At 42.8% G+C, this 21,307-nt stretch overlaps 1 protein-coding gene across 3 annotated transcripts; it reads left to right on the plus strand.

The window, feature by feature from the left end:
- The first annotated feature begins 9,696 nt into the window (after window positions 1-9,696).
- On the plus strand, window positions 9,697-20,803 carry GADD45A (growth arrest and DNA damage inducible alpha). 3 transcript variants are annotated; one of them, XM_064282116.1, is made up of 4 exons: window positions 9,704-10,029; window positions 10,530-10,631; window positions 10,892-11,129; window positions 12,199-20,803. In XM_064282116.1, exons 1-4 carry the CDS (start codon window positions 9,986-9,988, stop codon window positions 12,310-12,312), a joined length of 498 nt encoding a protein of 165 aa, XP_064138186.1. In that variant the 5' UTR covers window positions 9,704-9,985; the 3' UTR covers window positions 12,313-20,803. The 3 variants fall into 3 exon arrangements, with proteins under 3 accessions (XP_064138187.1, XP_064138185.1, XP_064138186.1); XM_064282117.1 differs by lacking the exon at window positions 10,530-10,631 and having other exon boundaries at window positions 9,697-10,029; XM_064282115.1 differs by having other exon boundaries at window positions 9,700-10,631.
- The last annotated feature ends 504 nt before the right edge of the window (window positions 20,804-21,307 follow it).

The following is a 21,307-nucleotide window of genomic DNA, read 5'->3' on the forward strand; positions in this document are numbered from 1 at the left end:
TAATTCAGATGGTCATTAAACAATGACCCCACCTGGTTTTCAGTCGTTTTACCATCTGTTGTAGCTGTTTCTTCTCAGATGGGAGAGTTCCCACCAGCTCCCAGGTGTGATCTGTTTATTAAGACACAGTGCCAAATCACTCCATAGCATTTGCTATCCAGGCAATATATTAAGGTTAATAAGGCAAGTTGTAACATAATCTCAACTAACCTATTGAAATGGATTGAAAATTTTAAAAGTTGATATCAGGGGAAAGGAAGGTGAATGTGTTTTTAATTCTTTAGACAAATTATCTGCTGATTGAATTTTTAAGGGCCAGAAAATAATTTTTTGTGGTACAGTATATTATTATTGAGTTTTTAGTGGCTGCTAGAAATTATAACATAATAAAATTATTAAATATGAAATGTTAGAGCTGCAAGGTCTATAGAACCAACTTTTCAGTTTCCAACTGTGATAGATGTGTGCCTCAAGCTGTGGATTGAGTTGCGGGGCGGGGAGGAAAGAAGGCCCAAACCCATGGACCGCTGCCCCTCACCAATACCCCCATCTGGCTACTTCAACCAGAACATTTATACTTTTACCTGTCTAGAGATGGGGATTCTGTCTACTATTTCTTTTGTGGAAAGGAAGTTCCCTTGCTACAAATTTTTAAAGTTTAAAAATTTTTAACAAACAAGGAAACTGAGGTACAGAGAGGGTAAATAACCTGTTTAAGCTCACGCATCATTCAAGCCACATTCTCAGAGGGACAGCGAATTAGATTTATCAAAGCTGGCTGTGCATGCAAAGTAGCTACACTGATCTTAATTTTATAGCATCATTTCAAAACCTCCCGATAACACAGACCACATATAAAATATAAACAACCACACGAGTCTATAGACAGGCCTTCTTGCATTTGATGGTGACGCTTTCCTGAAGTAGGGAGGATGGTTCGCCAAAATTGATGCTCCAGCTGAGAAAGCAAAATCCTGACACATTTCTGCTTAGTGGCCGGTTATACTAATAAGCCCTCCCCCTCCTATATCTTAAGGGGATGAGCTGGAACATATGGCAAAATCCTCATAGGTCAACAAGCCAATGTGAAACACAATCCATCATTTTGCCACAAACTGATATGGCCCATGAAGCACGGGAGTAAAGGTTCATAATGGACAGCCAGATAACAGTCTTCTCCCTGCATTCTTTGGTAACTAAAAGTGAGGCTGCTTTGGACCTCCATGCTATGAAGTCATACGGTAGCCAGACAGAACTGTCAGGGAGCCATGGCTGTGGCCAGCTTCTGAGACCGGCCATCCAGAAATGGGAGCTCCAAAAGATGGCATCCTAGACCCTCTTCAAAAGATCACAGTCTTACAGGGTTTAATCTTAAATTATCCTGTTTTAATATCTTCCAGACCTTGAGATGACATTTCCTTGCCAAAGTAAAGGAAGACGAAAGAGAAATATAAAAATGCATATTATTCACAGAACAAAAGAAATCCTACAAGCAATTTCAAAGCATAACCTTTACTGACAGAAATATCCAGTGCATAATGATTAAATACTTATAAGCACTAAAGCCACAGAGAGAGGTAAAAGTTCAGATGGTAGTAAAGAATGTTTTATTTTCCTTAACTCCTTATTTCTTTCGTATGCAGTCTCCCCCAAATTACTCAATTTCTTTTATTTCATCTTTCTGTGTGTTTCCTGGAAACCCTGCTGGCATAGTGGTTAAGTGCTATGGCTGCTAACCAAAAGGTCAGCAGTTTGAATCCACCAGGCACTCCTTGGAAACTCTGTGGGGCAGTTCTACTCTGTCCTATAGGGTCACTGTGAGTCGGAATCAACTCGACGGCAATGGGGTTTTTTTTGTTTTTTTTTTTTGCTTTGCGTTTCTTACATGTTGCTTCTATAACAATACACTCCATCTTTGCTCTTTTAAATCTTCCACTTCAAAACACAACTTCATAAAACGTTTCAAGGTTTTCTTCATCATTATAATCTCTTTATGCTACATTTAAAGAACAAGCCTGGAAGCTTGGCAATTAATTAAGCACCTTTTAATCTATTGGGTTTTATATGTATATACAATACCAACTGGTAGAGGTCACAAATTCTTAATTTATAAAATGGCCCAGTTTACAGCTCCTGAAAGAAATACAAGACAGAGTTGGAGTAGACAGAGGCAGTCTGAAGAAGCATACAAAATGCAGAGAAGGGTGCACAACCCTCTGCAATTACGCAAATACAGCCAGTGAAAATGGAATTCAATCAAAACATCACACTTTATAACGTATGAAAAGAGACCAGAAGTTTTATAGCCTTATGTTCTAGTTCATGGAAACCCTGGTGGCGTAGTGGTTAAGAGCTCAGCTGCTAACCAAAAGGTCAGCAATTCAAGTCTACTGGGCACTCCTTGGAAACTCTATGGGGCATTTCTACTCTGTCCTATAGGGTCGCTATGAGTCGGAACTCACTCAACCGCGATGAGTTTGGTTTTTTTGGTTTTAGTTCACTAATTATATCTTTAAATCTGTACAACTTATTCATTCAGCAGTATTTGATTCAACAAATATTTATTGAGCATCCACTCTGTGCCACTCTGTTCTGACCACTTATGGATTAATCAGGGGACAAAACAAAATACTACCCTGTTGAACGTATATACTTGGGGAGTGGGGTGGGCAGGAGAGCGGAGAGAGATAGTAAGAAAATATATATGTAAAATATATATATGTTCAAAGGTGATAAGTGATATGATTTAAAAAAAATAAAAGAACAGGGTACAGGGGATCAATAGTGCCAGAGCACAGAGGTATTACAGCTTAAATAGAGGTAAGCCTCACTGAGAAGGGAACTTGAAGGGAGTGAGCAACATGGGTACCAGGAGAAAGAATATTCCAGACATGCAGTCAATGCAAAGGCCGTGAGGCAGGAGAAGGGCCAATGTGGCTAGAGAGGATTGAGCAAGGAAGACAGTAGTAAAAGAAGAGATTGGAATGGGGATCAGATTTTTTTATAATAGCTTTGTTGTTGTTGTCGTTGGCTGCCATGGAGTCAATTCCGACTCATAGCAACACCATGTGACAGAGTGGAATTGCTCCCTAGGATTTTCTTGGCTGTAATCTTTATGGAAGCAGATCGCCAGATCTTTCCCCCATGGGGCTGCTGCGTAGGTTCCAACCATCAATCCTTCAGTTAGCACTTAACCACTGCACCACCAAGGCTCCTTATAACAACTTTACTGAAATATAATCCACATTCCATTCACTCATTAAAGTGTACTATTAATGGTGTTTTAGTACATTCACAGAGTTGTGCAACCATCACCACAATCAATTTTAGAAAATTTTTATCATGGGGAAGACATTTTGTAGGGTCTTTTAAGCCACAGTATGGGCCTTGGCTTTTAGTCTGAGTGAAAAGGGAAACGATTGGTGAGTTTGGGTCAGAGAATTGATGGGATCTTGACTTACTACTTACAGGATCACTTTGAGTGCTGGGGTTGTGGGGAAGAAGGGTAAAAGCAGAGAGAGGCTAGTTGTTGCAGTTACCCAGGTAGGAAATTATGGTGGTGGTGGTGGCAGTGATGAGAAATTGTTGAATTATCTTACATTTTGAAAGTAGATCTGCTAGGATTTGCTGATGGGTTGTGAGAGAAAGGAGTCAAGGAAGACACTGAGGTTCTGGGGCTGAACAATTGGAAGAATGGAGTTGCCATGGACGTCTAGGAGGAACAGGTTAAGGAGGAGAATCAGGCCAACTTTTGTCATGTTAAAGTTGAGATGTTTATTGCATATTGACACAAAGATGATGCACAAACTCTGAGATTCAGAAGAGATGACTGACCAGGTTGGAAATATATTTGGGAGTCATCAGCATATAAATATTTAAGGCCATGAGACTGGATGAGGTCACCAAAAGAGTGAGTGCAGAATGAGAAAAAGAGGTCCAAGGACTGAACCCTAGGGCATTTCAACATTAAGAGGTTAGAAGAAGAAAGCTTTGCAATGAAATAGATGGGTGAAAAGAATGATCTCTTCTATTTCAGAAATAGAGAACTCAGAAGCCTGTTCAAAGTTCCAGAACAAACTACCAATGGCCAATTACCAACTCAGACCAGCTACTTTCCTCACCTGTGATTAGCCCACTGAGCACAGACTCTTAGAACATCCCTACAGTGATAGAAGCCTGTCGACACATAGTTAACTCAGCAGGGAGGTGGGCAGATGGAGTGTGTGAGCTCTTGAAAAATGTCCTAGGAATCTATTCATCTGACACCTCGACTGACTGGCCCTTACTTAGCCAGTGAAATTTGAATAGCTGATGGCAGCACAAAGTGGTTAGCTTAAAGCTCAAAACACTACCAGGGCTCCATTGCTATGATTTTTAATATATGAAGAGAATCTCCTTAGGGTAGATACATGCATGTGAAAGCTGGGCAATGAATAAGGAAGACTGAAGAAGAACTGATGCATTCGAATTATGGTGTTGGCCAAGAATATTGAATATACCATGGAGTACTCGAAGAACTAACAAACCTGTCTTGGAAGAAGTATAGTCAGACTGCTCCTTAGAAGTGAGGATGGTAAGACTTCATCTCACTTACTTTGGACATGTTATCAGGAAGGACTAGCCCCTGGAGAAGGACATCATGCTTGGTCGAGGGTCAGCAAAAAAGAGGAAGACCCTTAATGAGATGGATTGACACAGTGGTTGCAACAATGGGCTCAAACATGACAATGATTGTGAGGATGGCACAGGACTAAGCAGTGTTTCATTCTGTTGTACATAGAGTCACTATGAGTTGGAACCGACTTGATGGCACCTAACAGCAACAACAACAATACGGATACATTGAATATACAACAAAAAGGCTTTAAGATAAGTGTATTTGATTTTGATGTAGTATAAAATAAAAATTACCACAAACTTTGTGGCTAAAACCACATCCATTTATTACCTCACAGTAGGTCAAAAGTTCCTCATCTGGAGGACTGACTAAGGAAGGATCTATTTCCAAGTTTCCTCAGGTTCTAGTTCGCAGATGTTATTTCCTTGCAGCTATAGATTTTTTTTTTTTATAGATTATAAAAAAAAAAATAGTGATTTTTATCTTTATAGATTTACGACAGTGTGCTTCTTTCAAGCCAGCAATGAAGAGTCTGATAATTCCAGTCCTCTTTTTAAAGGGCTCACCCAATTATGTCAGGCCTACCACAGGTAATCTCCCTTTTGATTAACTCAAAGTCAGTGATCAGAGATCTTAATTACATATGAAAGATTATTCCACTTTTGCCATATAGCATGATATACTTATGGAAGTGATAGCCCATCATCTTTTCCAAATTCTATTGGAAGCCCTGGTGGCATAGTGCTTAAGTGCTACGGCTGCTAACCAAGAGGTCGGCAGTTTGAATCCGCCAGGCGCTCCTTGGAAACTCTATGTGGCAGGTCTACTCTGTCCTTATAGGGTCGCTATGAGTCGGAATTGACTCGAAGGCAGTGGTTTTTTAGTTTTATTGGTTACAAACAAGTCACATGTTCTGCCCACACTTGAGGGGAAGGAATTATACAAAGTGAAACACCAGGGGGTGAAGCTCCTGGAGGCCATCTGAGAATTCTGCCTATCACAGTGATGGCTCAAGAAACCAAACCTTTATCTTAAAATCAAACAGAAATATTGATCCTAAAACAAGACCACACATTTTTAGGTGATGGTAAAACTTGTTTGAATGATCTTCAAAAAAGGAGGGAAATTCTCAGGTCTGCATTTAGAAACTAACTTCACCAGACTTGTACAAAAAATATATATATCAGGAACCTTACGACTTTTCACAATATAGTAACACAGTTCTATATTTTAGGTAGGTGGTAGATACATCCGTCATAGTCTAACTTGTCTTCTTTACTGTGAACAATGATCTTTCTAATACTGAAATAACAAACATCATATTTCTTTCAGATGTTAAAGGATTGACTATTATTTAAAAGGAAAAAAGTTATAATTCTGTACTATAGAACCAGCAGTAAACCAAAAAACCAAACCCACTGCCGCCGAGTTGATTCCGAACCTATAGAACAGAGTAGAATTGCCCCATAGAATGTCCAAGGAGCACCTGGTGGATCTGAACTGCTGACCTTTTGGTTAGCAGCCGTGGCTCTTAACCACTACGCCACCAGGGTTTCCATAGAACCAGTAGTAGGGATGTATATATGATAAAAGTGAAGAATATATCATAAAGATTTTCACATGCAAAGCAGGTAGCAATGCTAAAATAATTCCACAATTCTTGAGTACATATTTCCATCTCATTTCCAAATATAACCATTTGGCATCCTTTCAAATACTACTAAAAGGTCATTCTAATCCTGTGCAAATGAAGTACTCAGGGCTACCTGGAGTAGTCTTAAAAATGACTTCACATACTGGAGTTCTTACACTGGCTATAAAAAATATGTATATTTATCTAGGGAAATTCCTCTGATTTACTGTTGGATACTAATTCCTCTTTCTTTCCCGATGACAAATAAGCATTTACGAAAAAAACCATCTATGATCATTCCGATGCATAACTACATTTCTAAATGCAGCTACTTGTAGTTTCTACTTGCAGCCACAAGGCCCAACTTTGAAGATAATCACTGATGAAACGTCTAGGTAGACTCAGCAACAAGGCAAAATGATGTAACATATCTGAGTCAGAAAGTATGACAAATAGATATTTTTGAATACTGGAAGCCTGGGCTTATCTCGCAGAGAAAAACCGTACAATACTTGAACAAACGTCTTTCCCATGAGGCCAGATAGAGCGTGCAACGTAGTTTTTGAGTGAGGGACTACCCCTATATAAAGAATTAACTATTTTATGCCATATTTTTACTGCACATAGTTGACTTGGATGGGACATTATTACAACTGTGTTTCATTTGAATTGGTGTAAACAATACATGAGTTCTACTGTCCTACAGTTTCCATTCAGATGACTAAAGTCATGGGACTTTCAGCATAGCTAGCTGGTGACAGTGCATAATATTTTGTCCTAAAATCCTGTTCAAGCATAAACATATCCATTAGATCGTAAGTTCTTTAAAGGCAAAGGATCAAGAATGGACAGTTCTTGGGTTTATTTGTTTGTTCGTTTTTTAACTAAAGTTAAATGTGAAGTATTTTAGAGGGAATTCATGCAATACACAAGACTGAAGGAATTGCGCGATCCTGTTCAAATTTTGGATTCTACTCCACTCAATAAACATGGATTATGTTTCTACTAAATGCAGACACTGTGCCAGGTGCTGAGGACATCAAGTTGATAAAGTCACAGTCTTTGCTGTGACTTGTGACTACATTTCCTTCCAGAGAGCCTCTGAGAAACGTCTAGTGTAAAGAACGTTGCAGTTCCGAGGAACACAGTTCAACAATCTCCAAACGATGATTCAGGCTAGATTGTGTAATTCCAGTTTTGTTTGCAAAGCTGAAAGTGCTTCAGCACCTACCTAAGTTTCAATCTTGAGGAATTCTTTAACAAAGACACCACATGTTAGAATTTAAGGTACAGATACAAGATACACAAGCACCCTTAGGTGAATTAAACAATGACCGTGACCATTCTTTTACTCAAATTCCCTTGCTCACAGTGCAGTTAGGGACTGAGTGAAAAATGACAGCTTGGATAAGTGAACCAGAAACCTGACCTATCACTTTTCAATTAAATTAAGAACAAGAGAACTAGAAAATATTTTGCCAAGAATGACACACACACACACACACAAAACCCAAATCCATTGCCAGCAAATAGATTCAGACTCATAGCAATCCTATAGGTCAGAGTAGAACTGCCCTCATAGGGTTTCCAAGGCTATAAATCTTTACGAAAGCACACTGCCACAGCTTTCTGCCCTGGAGTTGCTGGTGGGTTCAAACTGCTGACCTTTCGATTAAGAGCCAATGTTTAACCATTGTGCCACCAGGTTCGTTGATACAAACATAAAAAAAATAAAATAACCAAACCCGTTGCCCTCCACTTGAATCAGACTCACAGCTACCCTATAGGACAGAGTAGAACTGCCCCATAGGGTTTCCAAGGAACACCTGGTGGTGGATTCAAACTGCTGGCGTTTTGGTGAGCAGCCGTAGCTCTTAACCACTACACCACCGCAGTGGCTGCAAAAAACTGCTCTGTAAGGGTACAAAAACTTCCATGTTATCTTTGCCTCCCTAGGTGGTGTAAAAAGTTAACACTCTTGGCTGCTAACAGAAAGATTGGAGCTTTGAGTCCACCCAGAGATGCCTCAGAAGGAGTGGAGATCTACTTCCCCAAATCAGCTGCTCAAACTCTGAGGTCGCCATGAGTCAGAATCACCGGCAATTGATACTGGTTCTGGTCCTGATATCTTTGTAAAAAAGTTACTTCTGTGACCTTTGGCTACACAGCGACCTTAATAATGCAAGCACTGTTTTTAGTGCAAGCATGCGGGAGGCATTTTCACCACTTTTGGTTACTTAAGTAGGTTTAAGAAATATTTCTGCATTTATTGCATAAAGTCATAAAACAAAGAAAGGGGCTTTTGACCCATTCAGAGAAAGTCTATATATTAAAGTTTGTTTCAAAAATATGTGACTACTGTTTGCAGTTATAAAGGCCTGCTTTCCACCGACAGGTTGCCATTATCTCAAAGGTGAAATTTTAGCATATAACAAACATGCTATAGCTACAGCTTCATGATTCTGCATCCAACGTCAGTAATTCACAGTGAGATCATAGCCTCTCCGTGGAAAGTAGTGACATATTTACTTGCCTTATGAAAGGAAGCTTAGGGCATATCGAGAGCAATTTGAGTTAAGGCTGTGGCATGTGAAGGTGTCAGACATTTGTCTTTTGGCTTTTACCGGTGCAGGAGGATCCTCCTTAGGGAAAGGCTCTCCGGGAAAGGTGAACTGGGGTTGTCCAGCTGGGATTCACACATGTGGCCACCAGCTCCCCACGTGCACCAGCTCGTGGTTTTCCAGGGTTACACTGGGCAGGTGGAAAGCCTTTCTGTTTTCTGTGGAAAAGACTCCAACTTGGTCCCCTGCCACCATCAAACACAAATGTGTTGATTTTTCTTTTTTGAGCTTCCAGCCCTTGTAACCTTCCAAAAATAAATCAAACCAGCCATCAAGGCACCGAAAAAATACTACTACTAATAAGCAGCTTTGCTCAGACTTACATAAACAACTCTTCTGAGGTAAACTGCCCCAGAGATCTGGACACACTCTTTTTATGTAACCTGCTTACTAGTAATTACTAGACTTGGGTGTATTAACCCTGGAAACAGACTTTAACAGCAACCCCTAAAAACAAAAGACATGAAACGATAATAAAAAATGTGCACCAACTAGAAAAACACTTGACAGCATTCTCCAGCCCAAGTTGAAGACAAGCCCCCCTCTATGTCCCTCAACAGCTATACCCCTCTCCACGATCGGCCCCGCCAACAGGATTCGAGACCCCGCCCTCTACTCTCGCTGCACCGCCCCGCCCCCTAGTACCGCCTCCCGCGTAGCTCCTCCCTCTTCCGCTCCTCTCCGCCTGGAACCAGGAGCTGGGGTCAAATTGCCAGACCAGGCTTATTTGCATAGCCCAATGGCTGCGTAGTATGCAAATAAGGCGGGAGGTGGTTGGCTGGAGGTTAACAGGATAACTCTGGCGAGTCGGGCCCTTTGTCCTTCAGTGGCTGTGGAGCAACTGCAGTCGTCGTTCCGCGGCCGTTGGCGAGGGTCAAAGAGCCAGCGAGCGAGCGAACCGGGCGCAAGGGGCGGAGGGCGCGGCGGCGGCGGGCGCTGGAGGAGGAGCCCGGGCGGGCGAGGGGCGGCCGGGCAGTGCCGGCGACCGCGCGCTTGAGGGGCCGGAGTCGGCGCACGGTGCCTGTGAGGGGCGTGCAGGGAGCAGCCGCCGCGCGCCCACGGTGGTAAGAGCAGCCCGCACGCCGCTCTCTGTGGGGGACCTGCAGTTGCAATATGACTTTGGAGGAATTCTCGGCTGGAGAGCAGAAGAGCGAAAGGTAAGTCAGCCTGCGGACTTTTCGGGCTGGTGGCAATCTCCCCAGCCTCTCCCTGAGCCCTCTCGCCCACCCCGCGCACCCCAGGTGCAGAGGGCTGTGGAGCTGTAGCGGGGAGCGGGCGGAAAAGTTTGCAGAGGGCATGTCCGCCCGGCCTCCCTCGGGACCCTCCCTCGGGCCCTCTCTGCAGCGCGGCCGGGTCCCTCCGTGGGTCTTTGCAAAGGGCAGCGCGGTCGTCCCTGCCCGCGCGGCTCCTGCGGCTGGCAGCCTGTGGCTGCGCCCAGCGCCGGGAATTGGCAGTGTCCTCCGAAGAGGGTGGCGGGTGGCACTGTCCCGGCCTCAGAGTGTGAGGGGATGTGGCCGGCTGGACGGCGGGAGCCCCGGCTTGCAGAAAGCCCCGGTGCACGGTGGCACTTGCACTTGGGACGGGGCGAGGGGGTGCTACGGCTCTCGCGGGGGCCTGGACTGACGGGACCCCTTCCTCCGCCCTTGGCCGCGTCTAGGATGGATAAGGTGGGAGATGCCCTCGAGGAAGTGCTCAGCAAAGCCCTGAGTCAGCGCACCATCACCGTCGGGGTGTACGAGGCGGCCAAGCTGCTCAATGTGTAAGTGGGGCCCTCGCGTGTCCCCTCGGGGCGCCCCTTCCCGCCCAGCCTGGGAGGTCGCCCTTGCGGCGCGCCCCTGGCCCTGCAGCGCCAGTCCTGCTGCAGCTTTCCGCCCGCCTCCGTGTGTGCCAGCCCCCGGGGGGGGGAGGGGACGACCGGAGCGCGACCCGCGGGGACCCAGGGGAGGCGGACCGGGGCTCTCGGGCGCCCGCGCGGGCCTGTAGTGCCTGGGCGCTCACCGGCCCCCGCGCTGCCCGCAGAGACCCCGACAACGTGGTGCTGTGCCTGCTGGCGGCGGACGAGGACGACGACAGGGATGTGGCTTTGCAGATCCACTTCACCCTGATCCAGGCGTTCTGCTGCGAGAACGACATCAACATCCTGCGCGTCAGCAACCCGGGCCGGCTGGCCGAGCTTCTGCTGCTGGAGCCGGACGCGGGCCGGGCGGCGAGCGAGGGCGCCGAGCAGCCCCCCGACCTGCACTGCGTGCTGGTGACGGTAAGTGAGAAGGGGGCAGCGGGGCCGGGGGTTAAAGTCCCGGAAGGAAGTAAGGAAGGGCTAAGAGTTCTTGGACTGCAGGTCTAGAGCGGGTGGGAGTCAAGAGGGTGGCTGCCTTTGCCCTCCTAGAGAGTGTGGTCGGACTTTCAGCCGAATGTGCTAGTTTCATCATCAGGATTTTCCCTGGTACAGAACATGTCTAAGCACGTTGGAGGTTGCCAGCAGCGGAAGAGATCCCTGTGAGTCAGCATTGTCAGCCCAGCTACTCCCTACCTACATCTGCACTACCTCCCGTGACTAATTCCTTTAACAGGGCAGATTAGATAAAGCCAAATAAATTCCTGGCTCACCCTCATTAAGGAGTCAGCTTCATTCTTTGCCAGTCAGAGCTAAAAATAGAAGTGGTGTAGGAGACAGACCTTATTAATTCCCTAGAAGTACATTAAGAGGACAGAGTGGAAATTTTTTTTCTTTGCAATCTTGCATTTTTTTAATGGACCCTTTTGTTGTTGGGGAGGAAAAAAAAAACCTTAGGTAGGCAGAGAACTTGTTTTCAGAGGTAAATGTGGTAGCTTTGTCTTTTAAATTTTATTGTATTCTGACTGGTTCTAGTTAAGTGGCACTGTTTTGCTGCTCTAATCTTTTGGAGGATAATGGGTGGCAATTCTATTTAACTGCTCTACAGCTCATCTCACTGCACGTACAGCGTGGAGATATTTCTCCAAGTTGTTTCACTCAGGTCTCTGCCAGGGTGCAGTTTTGCAGGGCAAGATTGTGAATGATATTTTCATGCAAAACAATAATACCATCATGTGAATATATGTATGTGGTGTGTGGATTGCCTGTGTTCAGACTCTGCAGAATATAGTTTAATAGATAATTAACAATTGTGCAAGTAATCTAACTACCTAGAAATTTTATTATTTATGCTTGTAACTTATCTCTATTTTACATAGTGAAGAGATAGAATATTTAAGTATCTTCCCCTCAGGGTAGTGTAAGTATTATTAGCAAATGCTGATTTAAAATAATAATAATAATACATCTATTTTCCTAAATTTGTTCCCAGAATCCACATTCATCGCAATGGAAGGATCCCGCCTTAAGTCAACTTATTTGTTTTTGCCGGGAAAGTCGATACATGGATCAGTGGGTTCCGGTGATTAATCTCCCCGAACGGTGATGGCATCTGAATGAAAATAACTGAACCAAATTGCACTGAAGTTTTGAAATACCTTTGTAGTTACTCAAGCAATTACTCCCTACACTGATGCAAGGATTACAGAAACTGATGTCAAGGGGCTGAGTGAGTTCAACTACATGTTCTAGGGGACCGGAGATAGGTGACTTTGCAGATGGAAAGAGGTGAAAATGAGGAAGGAAGCTATGTTGAAACAGAAATACAAGTCAAAAGGAACAAAAATTACAAAGAACCATGCAGGAAGGAAAACAAACTATGTATTAATTTAGGATGGTTGAGTTACATTAAAATAAACCAAATATGCTTTGTTAAAGTTTAAATAATACAGCAGTAGTTTGGATATTTTTGGTTTATATGCCCTAATGGAAAAGAAAAGCAGAAGGGGTTAATCATATTTTAAAACCATATTTTATTGTATTTTGATGAGATGTTAAATTCTCGAAGTTTTATTATAAATTGTACTAAGTTATTTTATGACATGAAAGGTTATTTATGCTATAAATTTTTTTGAAACACAATACCTACAATAAACTCGTATGGATTAATTGCATCATTTCTTAATATGTGGTTTTTTTCTTTTAATTTAGACTTTTAAAAATTATATTTGGAAAAGTTTAAACCCTCCTGAAATCATGTTGTGTCTGTTGTGTGTGTGTTCGTTCCACTTTTAAACATTTGGGCTGCACACGGGGGCATAATTTGTTCTGTATTCAACAGACACCTGATGGGTTTCCCAATAGGTGCAAAATCAGAAAAACAAAGGTGGCTTAAGACGAGTTGGGGATAGGGAAAAGGAGCGGTTAGAGAGTGAACTTGCAGAAGCTGAATAAAGAATTACAATTCAATGATGTAAGTGCTATAAGATTATATGCAAAGTGTTAAGGAAGCAGAGAAGAGTGACCAAAGCTCCTTGCAAGAGCAGTATAGTTTTTACTGGGGAGGAATCATTTTATTTGAACCTTGAAAAATGAGTTTCATTTCACCAGCCAGAAAGGAGAAAAGGATATGGTGGCAAAGGTGCTAGCTTGTGCAAAGGTATGGAGGCCCAAAAGACCAAAACCTGTTCAGGGAACAAAGAGTGATTCTGTGTGTGGCTCTGGTGTAGAGGGATGAGGGGGAGATAAGGCCAAAAAGCGTAGGTGGGGATTAGGCCTAGACTTGAAGGGCTTTCTGTGTCACTGTTAGGCATTTGGGCTTTCTTCTGTAAACTTTGGGGAGTCAGCAGAAGCCTTCACCACACAGGGAGTGACATGATCAGTGTTCTAGGGAGATAACACTGGGGGCTGTGAAAGACAGGTTATTGGCACAACAGACTGTAGGTAAGAAGGCCAACTAGGAAGTGACTGTAACACTCCAAGACTGTGCGTTTTGCAGAACTGTATTTAGGGAGCAGACGGAAGTGGCCTGGCAAAAAGTTGTGGTGCCCTTACTCACTTCCTAGAGCTCTGTGTCTTCCAGCTGAACATTTCTGTTACGGTTCTGAGGGGTCTGGTTAAGTTATGCCAGATGGAAGAGGTGGCAGAGAAAAAAAGTTTCAGCAAAAAACACAACCATCGTTTCAGTTGGAACAGTCACTTGATAATTAACTGCAACAACTTCATGTCAGGCATCGCCAAAAAATGCAAAAATGCTTACTGAGGCTTTAGTCCTCTGGATTTTTCTTTTGTCTACTTCTCAAACCATACCCCACATTGCTCCCGTGTTATCTGCTTCCTAATCAGGAAAAAGTAGAACTCAAGAGTAGAGAAAAACAACCCAGTAGTAACAAAGATTTCCAAGTTTCTGTGTATCTTGAGAATGACATAGACCCGTAAGCGCTTCATCTTGCAAACAAGGTTTTGTTTTCCACATCTGCTAGAAATGTGGGTTTTTAGAACTTGTTTAGGCTTGTATCTTTTATTTAAGCCAGGGCCCAATCCAAAACAACTGGTATTTAATATTTGTTTCTTATATGACTAAAAGATTAAGAGCAGTGAGTTTTAAATGGTAGAACTTTTTGCCTTACTCCCCACTAAAGTAAGGATTTTCAATCCTTTTCCACAATTACTTGATAAAAATAGTTCTGCAAAGATGAGTGAATTAAAATAGGTAAGTAGAGTGGAGAAAAACAGCTTTGCATGATGGAAAGAGCACAGGGAGTGAGTAGACAGTAGCCTTTCTTCATCCCATTTTCCTTATCTGTAAAATGGAGATAAAAGTATCCATTTTGCAGAGTTGTTATCTGTCCTAGGAGCTAACATCTGGTTCATAGCTGTACCTTGAGTACTTCACACGTTTCTGAGTGAGCAGTAGGTGCTGAATATTTGTTGAGTGAATGATTTGAAATAATGAATGCAAACTACCAGGCACATGATAGGTACTCAATATAGTGTTCCTATTGCTAAAACCTGGGTAATAGCGATAGGGAAAATTTTAAGGCATCTGTTGCTTGTAACACAGTATGTACTTTTTTAAGAAAGGACTTCTGAATCCCGGTTCTAAATTCGTAACGCTTAGAGATACAAAACACAGTGAAACCTGTGAAAGCCAGAATTCAACGGGAGCTGTGTTTCTCTGGGTCTCACAAGTTTTCCATCTTTGACAGAGTGCAGTCTTACCACTTTTCTGTTGTTCTCTATTAGTGGAAAATATTTGAATTTTCTCTCTCTGACAATTGTTTTGTTTCAGGAAAACGTCAGCAATAAATGCCATGCTATTGCTTTGGTTTTTGTTTTAAATTTTGACTGTTATAATTCTTGCCTACTTGAACATATACATAGTCAACATGGCATTGAAAAGTCCAGTCATGAAACAGTTAATTTTAAACAAGTACAATTACCTGGAAGGCTTCCACCTCTAAGATAACACTCTGTTGCTTTAGAAACCATTAAACCTTCCTGTTGTAAACTAGGTAGAAGTGTTACAATAAGAACAAAAATCCCCTCCTCTACCTAAGGTGTGCTGTATATTGAAAAGTGGAAAATACCTGTTTTTTTTTTCTCACTGGCAGCTTTACGTCAGAGTCATAAGTAGCATTGCCTCTTTCTTTTCCGCAATTAACCAAGGCCCTCGGTAAATTAAACCTTTAAGAAAAGACCCATGAACATAACTAATCTCATATAATACGTACATTATTTCCAAACAAGGAAAAAAGGGAGGGTCATTTCTACGAAAGAGCAGTCTGCATACTATCAATTGGGAGCATTTCTAAAGCATGTTTCGAGATGCCTTACTATAATCCTTGTGAAATCACCATTTCCTCAATTTTCAACTCTGAGTTAAATTTTATTACTTGAGGCTGCAAGCAGTAAGGTGTGTTTCCTTAAGATGAACCCAACTCTCAATGACAAGATTTAACATCAAGCCAAAACAAACAGACAAACAAAAACCCAAACCCATTGCCATCAAGTTGATTCCGACTCATAGCGACCCTATAGGACAGAGTAGAACGGCCCCATAAGGTTTCCAAGGACTGGCTGGTGGATTCAAACTGCTGACCTCTTGGTTAACAGCTGATCTCTTAACCACTGCATACTAGGACTCTAACATCAAGCCAGTGTCCCTCAAATTAAGAATTGAATCTTTCCCCCATCCTCTTTTAAACGATCCTTGGTTCCTTAGAGAAATGTAAAAATCCTTAAGCAGAAGGATGTATTCATCAAAACCACCAAGAAGTATTTCGTGAGTGTTTTTGTGGGCCAGAGATGGTGGGTAGATTGAAGGTTACAAAAAAATCAGACTCATACCGTGGCCTCAAGGAGTTCCCAGTCTAGGGAAGCAATGAGATATGTACATCATATGGTCCAAAGCAGAAAGTGCTAAGCAACATAGAAAGCCCAGAGAACTGCTCTGGGAGTTCAAGCGGTAGAAATCTTTGATGGGGCATGTTATGGATTGAATTGTGTCCCCCCAAAATGTGTGTCAACTTGGCTTGGCCATGACTCCCAGTATTGTGTGATTGTCCACCATTTTGTCATCTGACGTGACTTTTCCTATGCATTATAAATCCTGCCTCTATGATGTTAACAAGGCAGGATTAGAGGCAATTGTGTTAAGGAGGCAGGACTCAATCTACAAGATTAGGTTGTGTCTTAAGTCTATCTGATTTGAGATACTAAAGAGAAGCGAGCAGAGAGACAGGGGACCTCATACCACCAACAAAGTAGTGCCAGGAGCAGAGCATATCCTTTGGACCTAGGGTCCTTGTGCTGAGAAGCTGCTAGACTAGAGGAAAATTAATGACAAAGACCTTCCTCCAGAGCTGACAGAAAGAGAAAGACTTCCCCTGGAGCTGGCACCCTGAATTTGAACTTTTGCTTCCTAGACTGTGAGAGAATAAACTTCTGTTTGTTAAAGCCATCCACTTGTGGTATTTCTGTTATAGCAGCACTAGATAACTAAGAAACAGAATATGGGATGAATGAAGCAAAAGGTTATAAGCTCTCTGTTCAGATATTAGCATTGTACTTTGTAAACAGAGACGAAAATATTTGCTGACTGGTTGACTAAATATTGAATATAATTCTGTTAGGTGCTGTGGAGAATATAAAATGTAGCCTATAGGATTGCTTGTTCTTAAGAAGTTTATAATCTAATAAGGAAATCAAGATAAGCCCATTCATTTCTTTAATACTCTTTATTGAATGTCTAAAGGAGACTAGGAAACCCTGGTGGTGTAGTGGTTAAGTGCTACGGCTGCTAACCAAAAGGTTGGCAGTTCAAGTCCACCAGGGGCTCCTTGAAAACTCTATGGGGCAGTGCTACTCTGTTGCTATGAGTCGGAATCAACTCGATGGCAGTGGGTTTGGGTTTTGGTTTTGGTTAAAGCAGCCCTGGTAGTACCAAGGTTAAGTGCTTGGATGCTAAGCCAAAGGTCAGCAGTTTGAACCCACCCAGTGGCTCCACAGGAGAAAGACCTGGCGATCTGCGTCTGCAAAGATTACAGCCAAGAAAACCCTATGGGGCAGTTCTACTCTGTCACTTGGGGTCTGTATGAGTTGGAATCTACTTGACAGCACCCAACAACAACACTGAATGTCTATCATGCCCCTATCATGGACCGTGTTAAGTCCTGGAGCCACAAAAGTAAAAAGGCAGGGTCTCCGCCTTCAAGCATATGCACAATTTAATGAGGATGCCTGATACCTGCAATACAGGGTGGTAAGTGATATTGAGACATATTGAAGGCCTAAGTGTTCCTGGGGAGCCCTGGTGGTGCAGTGGTTAAGAGCTACAGCTGCTAACAAAAAGTTCAGCAGTTTGAATCCACTAGCTGCTCCTTGGAAACCCTATGGGGCAGTTCTACTCTGCCCTATAGGGTTGCTATGAGTCAGAATTGACTCGATGGCAATGGATTTGGTTTTGGTAAGTGTTCCTTGGGGGCAGGGGATGCTTGCCAAGGGAGATAACTCATGACAGTGAGAACGAAGAATGAGGAGCCTGCCAGGGGAATGCGAAGGACATTTATTCCAGGAAGGGGAACTGCAGTTCTGGAGGGTACAAATTCAAGAGATGTTTGGGGCTAGCTCTTGGGGGACAACAAGAACATTTACAAAGAGCTTACTGCATGCCAACACTGCGCTAAACACTTTTCTAATGTATCTCATTAGTGCTCACAACAACCCTATAGAAGCACTATCATCCATTTTTTGAAGATGGGGAGACCAATGTACAGAGAGATTAATTAATTCACTCAGAGTTAGTTAGTAAATGACAAAGCCGGGGTACAAACCGAGGCAGTCTAGCTCTCAAATTCATGTTCTCCAGGTGACGAAGTAGGAAAGGTGGTAGCAACCAGGGCAGGAAGAACCCTACAAGCCAAGCTTTTATCTATTAGGTAATAAATGCTTAAAATAATATTTTAAAGTAACTGTTAAAACTGAGAGGAGAGGCAAATTGTTCTGGCTATACCTTTTTCTTGGGAATCTCTCCAATTGTTGCAAAGAAATGTGTATTGCTCAGCTTCTGGTGGGCTGACATCACAGGAGACTGGAAACTGATGACATAAAAGCTTTGCTTTTGCTCCCTCCTCTACCCCTGAGGTTTGTAGAGTGGCACCATCTCAATTTGGCTCTGCTGACTCTTCAGCTGGAAGAACTCCAAGAGAGCATGTAGTGTTTCTCAAACTTCCTTGATAATAAGAATCACCGGAAGTACTTGTTAAATAAATTCCGAGCCTTTATCCCAGCCCCATTTAACCGGAAGTTCCAGGGATGCTGTATTTTTAATAAGTATCCAGGTTAATTTGCTACCTGGAGACAAAGTTAAAATTTATTCATTTACTACGGTGATTACCGCTAAAGTTACAGGAGAGTCCACAAAGAGAATGGCCTTAAACTGACTGATAAACCAATAATTATCTGATATAGCACTGGGCATTTTGGAGAAAACAAAGAAGCAGCTTATCAACGCCATAAAAGCAACCTGTTCTTGTTATACAAAGAGTACCGACTCAGTGTCAGGCACATAGTAGGTGCTGGGGAAGTGAGTGGAGTTCTTTTTCTGACAACCACACAATGATTCCTGGTTTATGATATGTTCCCACATTTACTAATTCATTTGATTGCCTGCTGAAGCAACCGAAGCTCAGAAAGGTCAAGAGACATCTCCAAGGTCATATGGCAAATAAGGGGAAGAATCAGAATTTTACTGTGAACTCAGTCCTCTTTGTATTATACTACAGCTATCTCTCAAAGAGGTCAAGGCTGCAGAGGTTAACCTGGGGGAAGATGAATCTAATTGAATCTAATCTTTTGCTTATCTAATAAATAGGCCAGAGCCTCATGAAGACAAAAAAATCAGGTAGGAGAGAATTCTAAGAATTGTTGTCTTTCATCTTAGAACCTCATCACGGGAAAAGTGATCTTTGTGTCCTTGTATGCTTTTATGCTAACATCTTTTCTAGAATTAAGTGTCTGAGAAAGACCTTATGCAGAGAAGCAGCAAACTTTCCTAGTATCACCACTTGACACATGATTATATCACCATATTGCAATCATATTACAGTCATCACAATAATCGTTCAACAAGAAATTGCTCACCTGAAGAAGAGCCTTCTGATTTCATTTTGCCTCTTTGGGTAAACTGTTAAGGACAGGGCTGGCAAAAGAGAAAGAGGAAAAGCATAGCAGTTAAATTAAGACAGCAGGCTCTTAGAGCCACAAAGAGTAGGCTGGGATCCTGGATCCCAGCTAGAACCTGGGAAGTTTGTGTAACTTCTCTAAGCCTCAGTTACTTCTCCTATAAAATGGGGAAAATAAACAGGGATTATTATGTCCTTGGATTGTTGTGAAAATTAAAGGCAATAATACCTAGAAAGCGCTTAGCTCAGTTCCTGGCATGAAATGCTCAAATATGTAACCTAATAACAATTACATCTCCCATGGGTTGGTAATTTTCTATGTATGTTTGCAAATTAAGAGGTTTCTATAGTTTTTTTTTTTTTTATAGGTAAAAAAAAAGGAACCCTGGTGCCATAGTGGTTAAGAGCTACAGCTGGTAACCAAAAGGTTGGTAGTTAGACTCCACCAGCCCCTCTTTGGAAAGGCTATGGTGAGACCGGCAGCCTGCCTGCCATCTTGAATAGGCAAAGGCCTGTGCCTGCCATCTTCTGTGATATAGGAGCTAACTCCCTCTCTTTAAGCTATCTCCTTATTAAGGTATGGAAACCCTGGTGGTGTAGTGGTTAAGTACTACTGCTGCTAACCAAAAGTTTGGCAGTTTGAATCCACCAAGTGCTCCTTGGGAACTCTATGGGATAATTCTACTCTGTCTTATAGGGTCGCTATGAGTTGGAACTGATGCAGCGGGTTTGGTTTTATTTAGGTATGCTTCCTGTTTCTGGCCAAGAAAAGAAAAACAAGAGGCTGGGGTCTGCAGACCACAGAACCAGTTAAGACCAAATCTCGCCTGCCCGACCTATGCAGAACCATCAACCTGTTCTCTGGGTGACCCCAGAATGTTTTTGCCTACCAGACGGAATCAAACTTTAGTGGCCCAAACTTGGAGGGAGACTTTCAGGAGCAAGGGGTCCAAGCCTAAGATCCAGTTTGAGAGACGCCCCCATTTTTTAGACTAAGCAAGCACAGAAAGGCCAGATTTCCCCAGGAACACCTTTTAGGGCCAGACCCATCAGCAAGCTGGCCCCACTTCAAGGGGTTCCTGAAGACCCCAGACCCGATTTACTTCACCCATATAAACCCCTTGAGTTATTTTTCTGGGAGTCACCTTGGTGACACAAGTCTCGGTGTGCTCCTCTGCTTGGCCAACCAAATAAAAGCTTCTTTCGCTTTCACCCATTTCGTGTCTCTATGACTGCTCAGAGCAGACCTGGAACAACCTGGTTACATTTTTGGTGAGCCAGCCAGGAGGAGAACACCCAGTGCACACTGGAGATTTCTCCAGAGAGACCTCGTCCCTCGTCCCCAAGGCAGACTTATCTCAGACCCAACAGTGGCACTCAGAAAATGGAGAAGAACCTTGAGAATTCAAGTAAGTGATCTGTTTGGGACTGGATTTGTAATTCAACCTGATAGCTGTGCTATTTGGACCTGACTTGAGGGTTCCTTTGGGGTCCAGTATTCCAACAGGAAAAGGGAGGCAATAAGCACTGGGTTGTTTAACCGGTCAGTTGCTAGCTAGTTTTGGAATCTTGGTGTTTTGGTTAGACTAGTCATTTTGTTTTAGGCAGAAGAATTTGTTTTAGGTAGAAGAAAATGGGAAGCAGTGGGAGCATCCCTGAATACTCCCCCTTAGGGTGTATTTTAAACCATTGGGATAAGTTTGGTTATGGTCCCATGATGAAGAAACTCAATAATCTTGTAAAATCCTTGTTCAAAAAGAAACTAAGAAAAAGACGTCAAACCCCTGTATTAACAGGAGAGGATTCGTATGATCCATTAGGACTCCTATAGCTGCCACCACCATGCCCACCCCACCCTCTACCTGACCTAGACCTAAGTCTGGAACTAGGGAAAGCCAAGGCTGTTGGAGGCCCCAG

This window comes from Loxodonta africana, chromosome 3 (genome assembly GCF_030014295.1).
Source record: "Loxodonta africana isolate mLoxAfr1 chromosome 3, mLoxAfr1.hap2, whole genome shotgun sequence".
NCBI lineage: Eukaryota > Metazoa > Chordata > Mammalia > Proboscidea > Elephantidae > Loxodonta > Loxodonta africana.

What these genes read in the sequence shown, in the direction of transcription:
- GADD45A (XM_064282115.1), top strand. Translation starts at nt 10,381, where the DNA reads ATGTGGCCGGCTGGACGGCGGGAGCCCCGGCTTGCAGAAAGCCCCGGT. An exon ending in GCGGCCAAGCTGCTCAATGT is followed by an intron (nt 10,632 to 10,891) that starts GTAAGTGGGGCC and finishes CGCTGCCCGCAG; the next exon opens with AGACCCCGACAACGTGGTGC. An exon ending in TGCACTGCGTGCTGGTGACG is followed by an intron (nt 11,130 to 12,198) that starts GTAAGTGAGAAG and finishes ATTTGTTCCCAG; the next exon opens with AATCCACATTCATCGCAATG.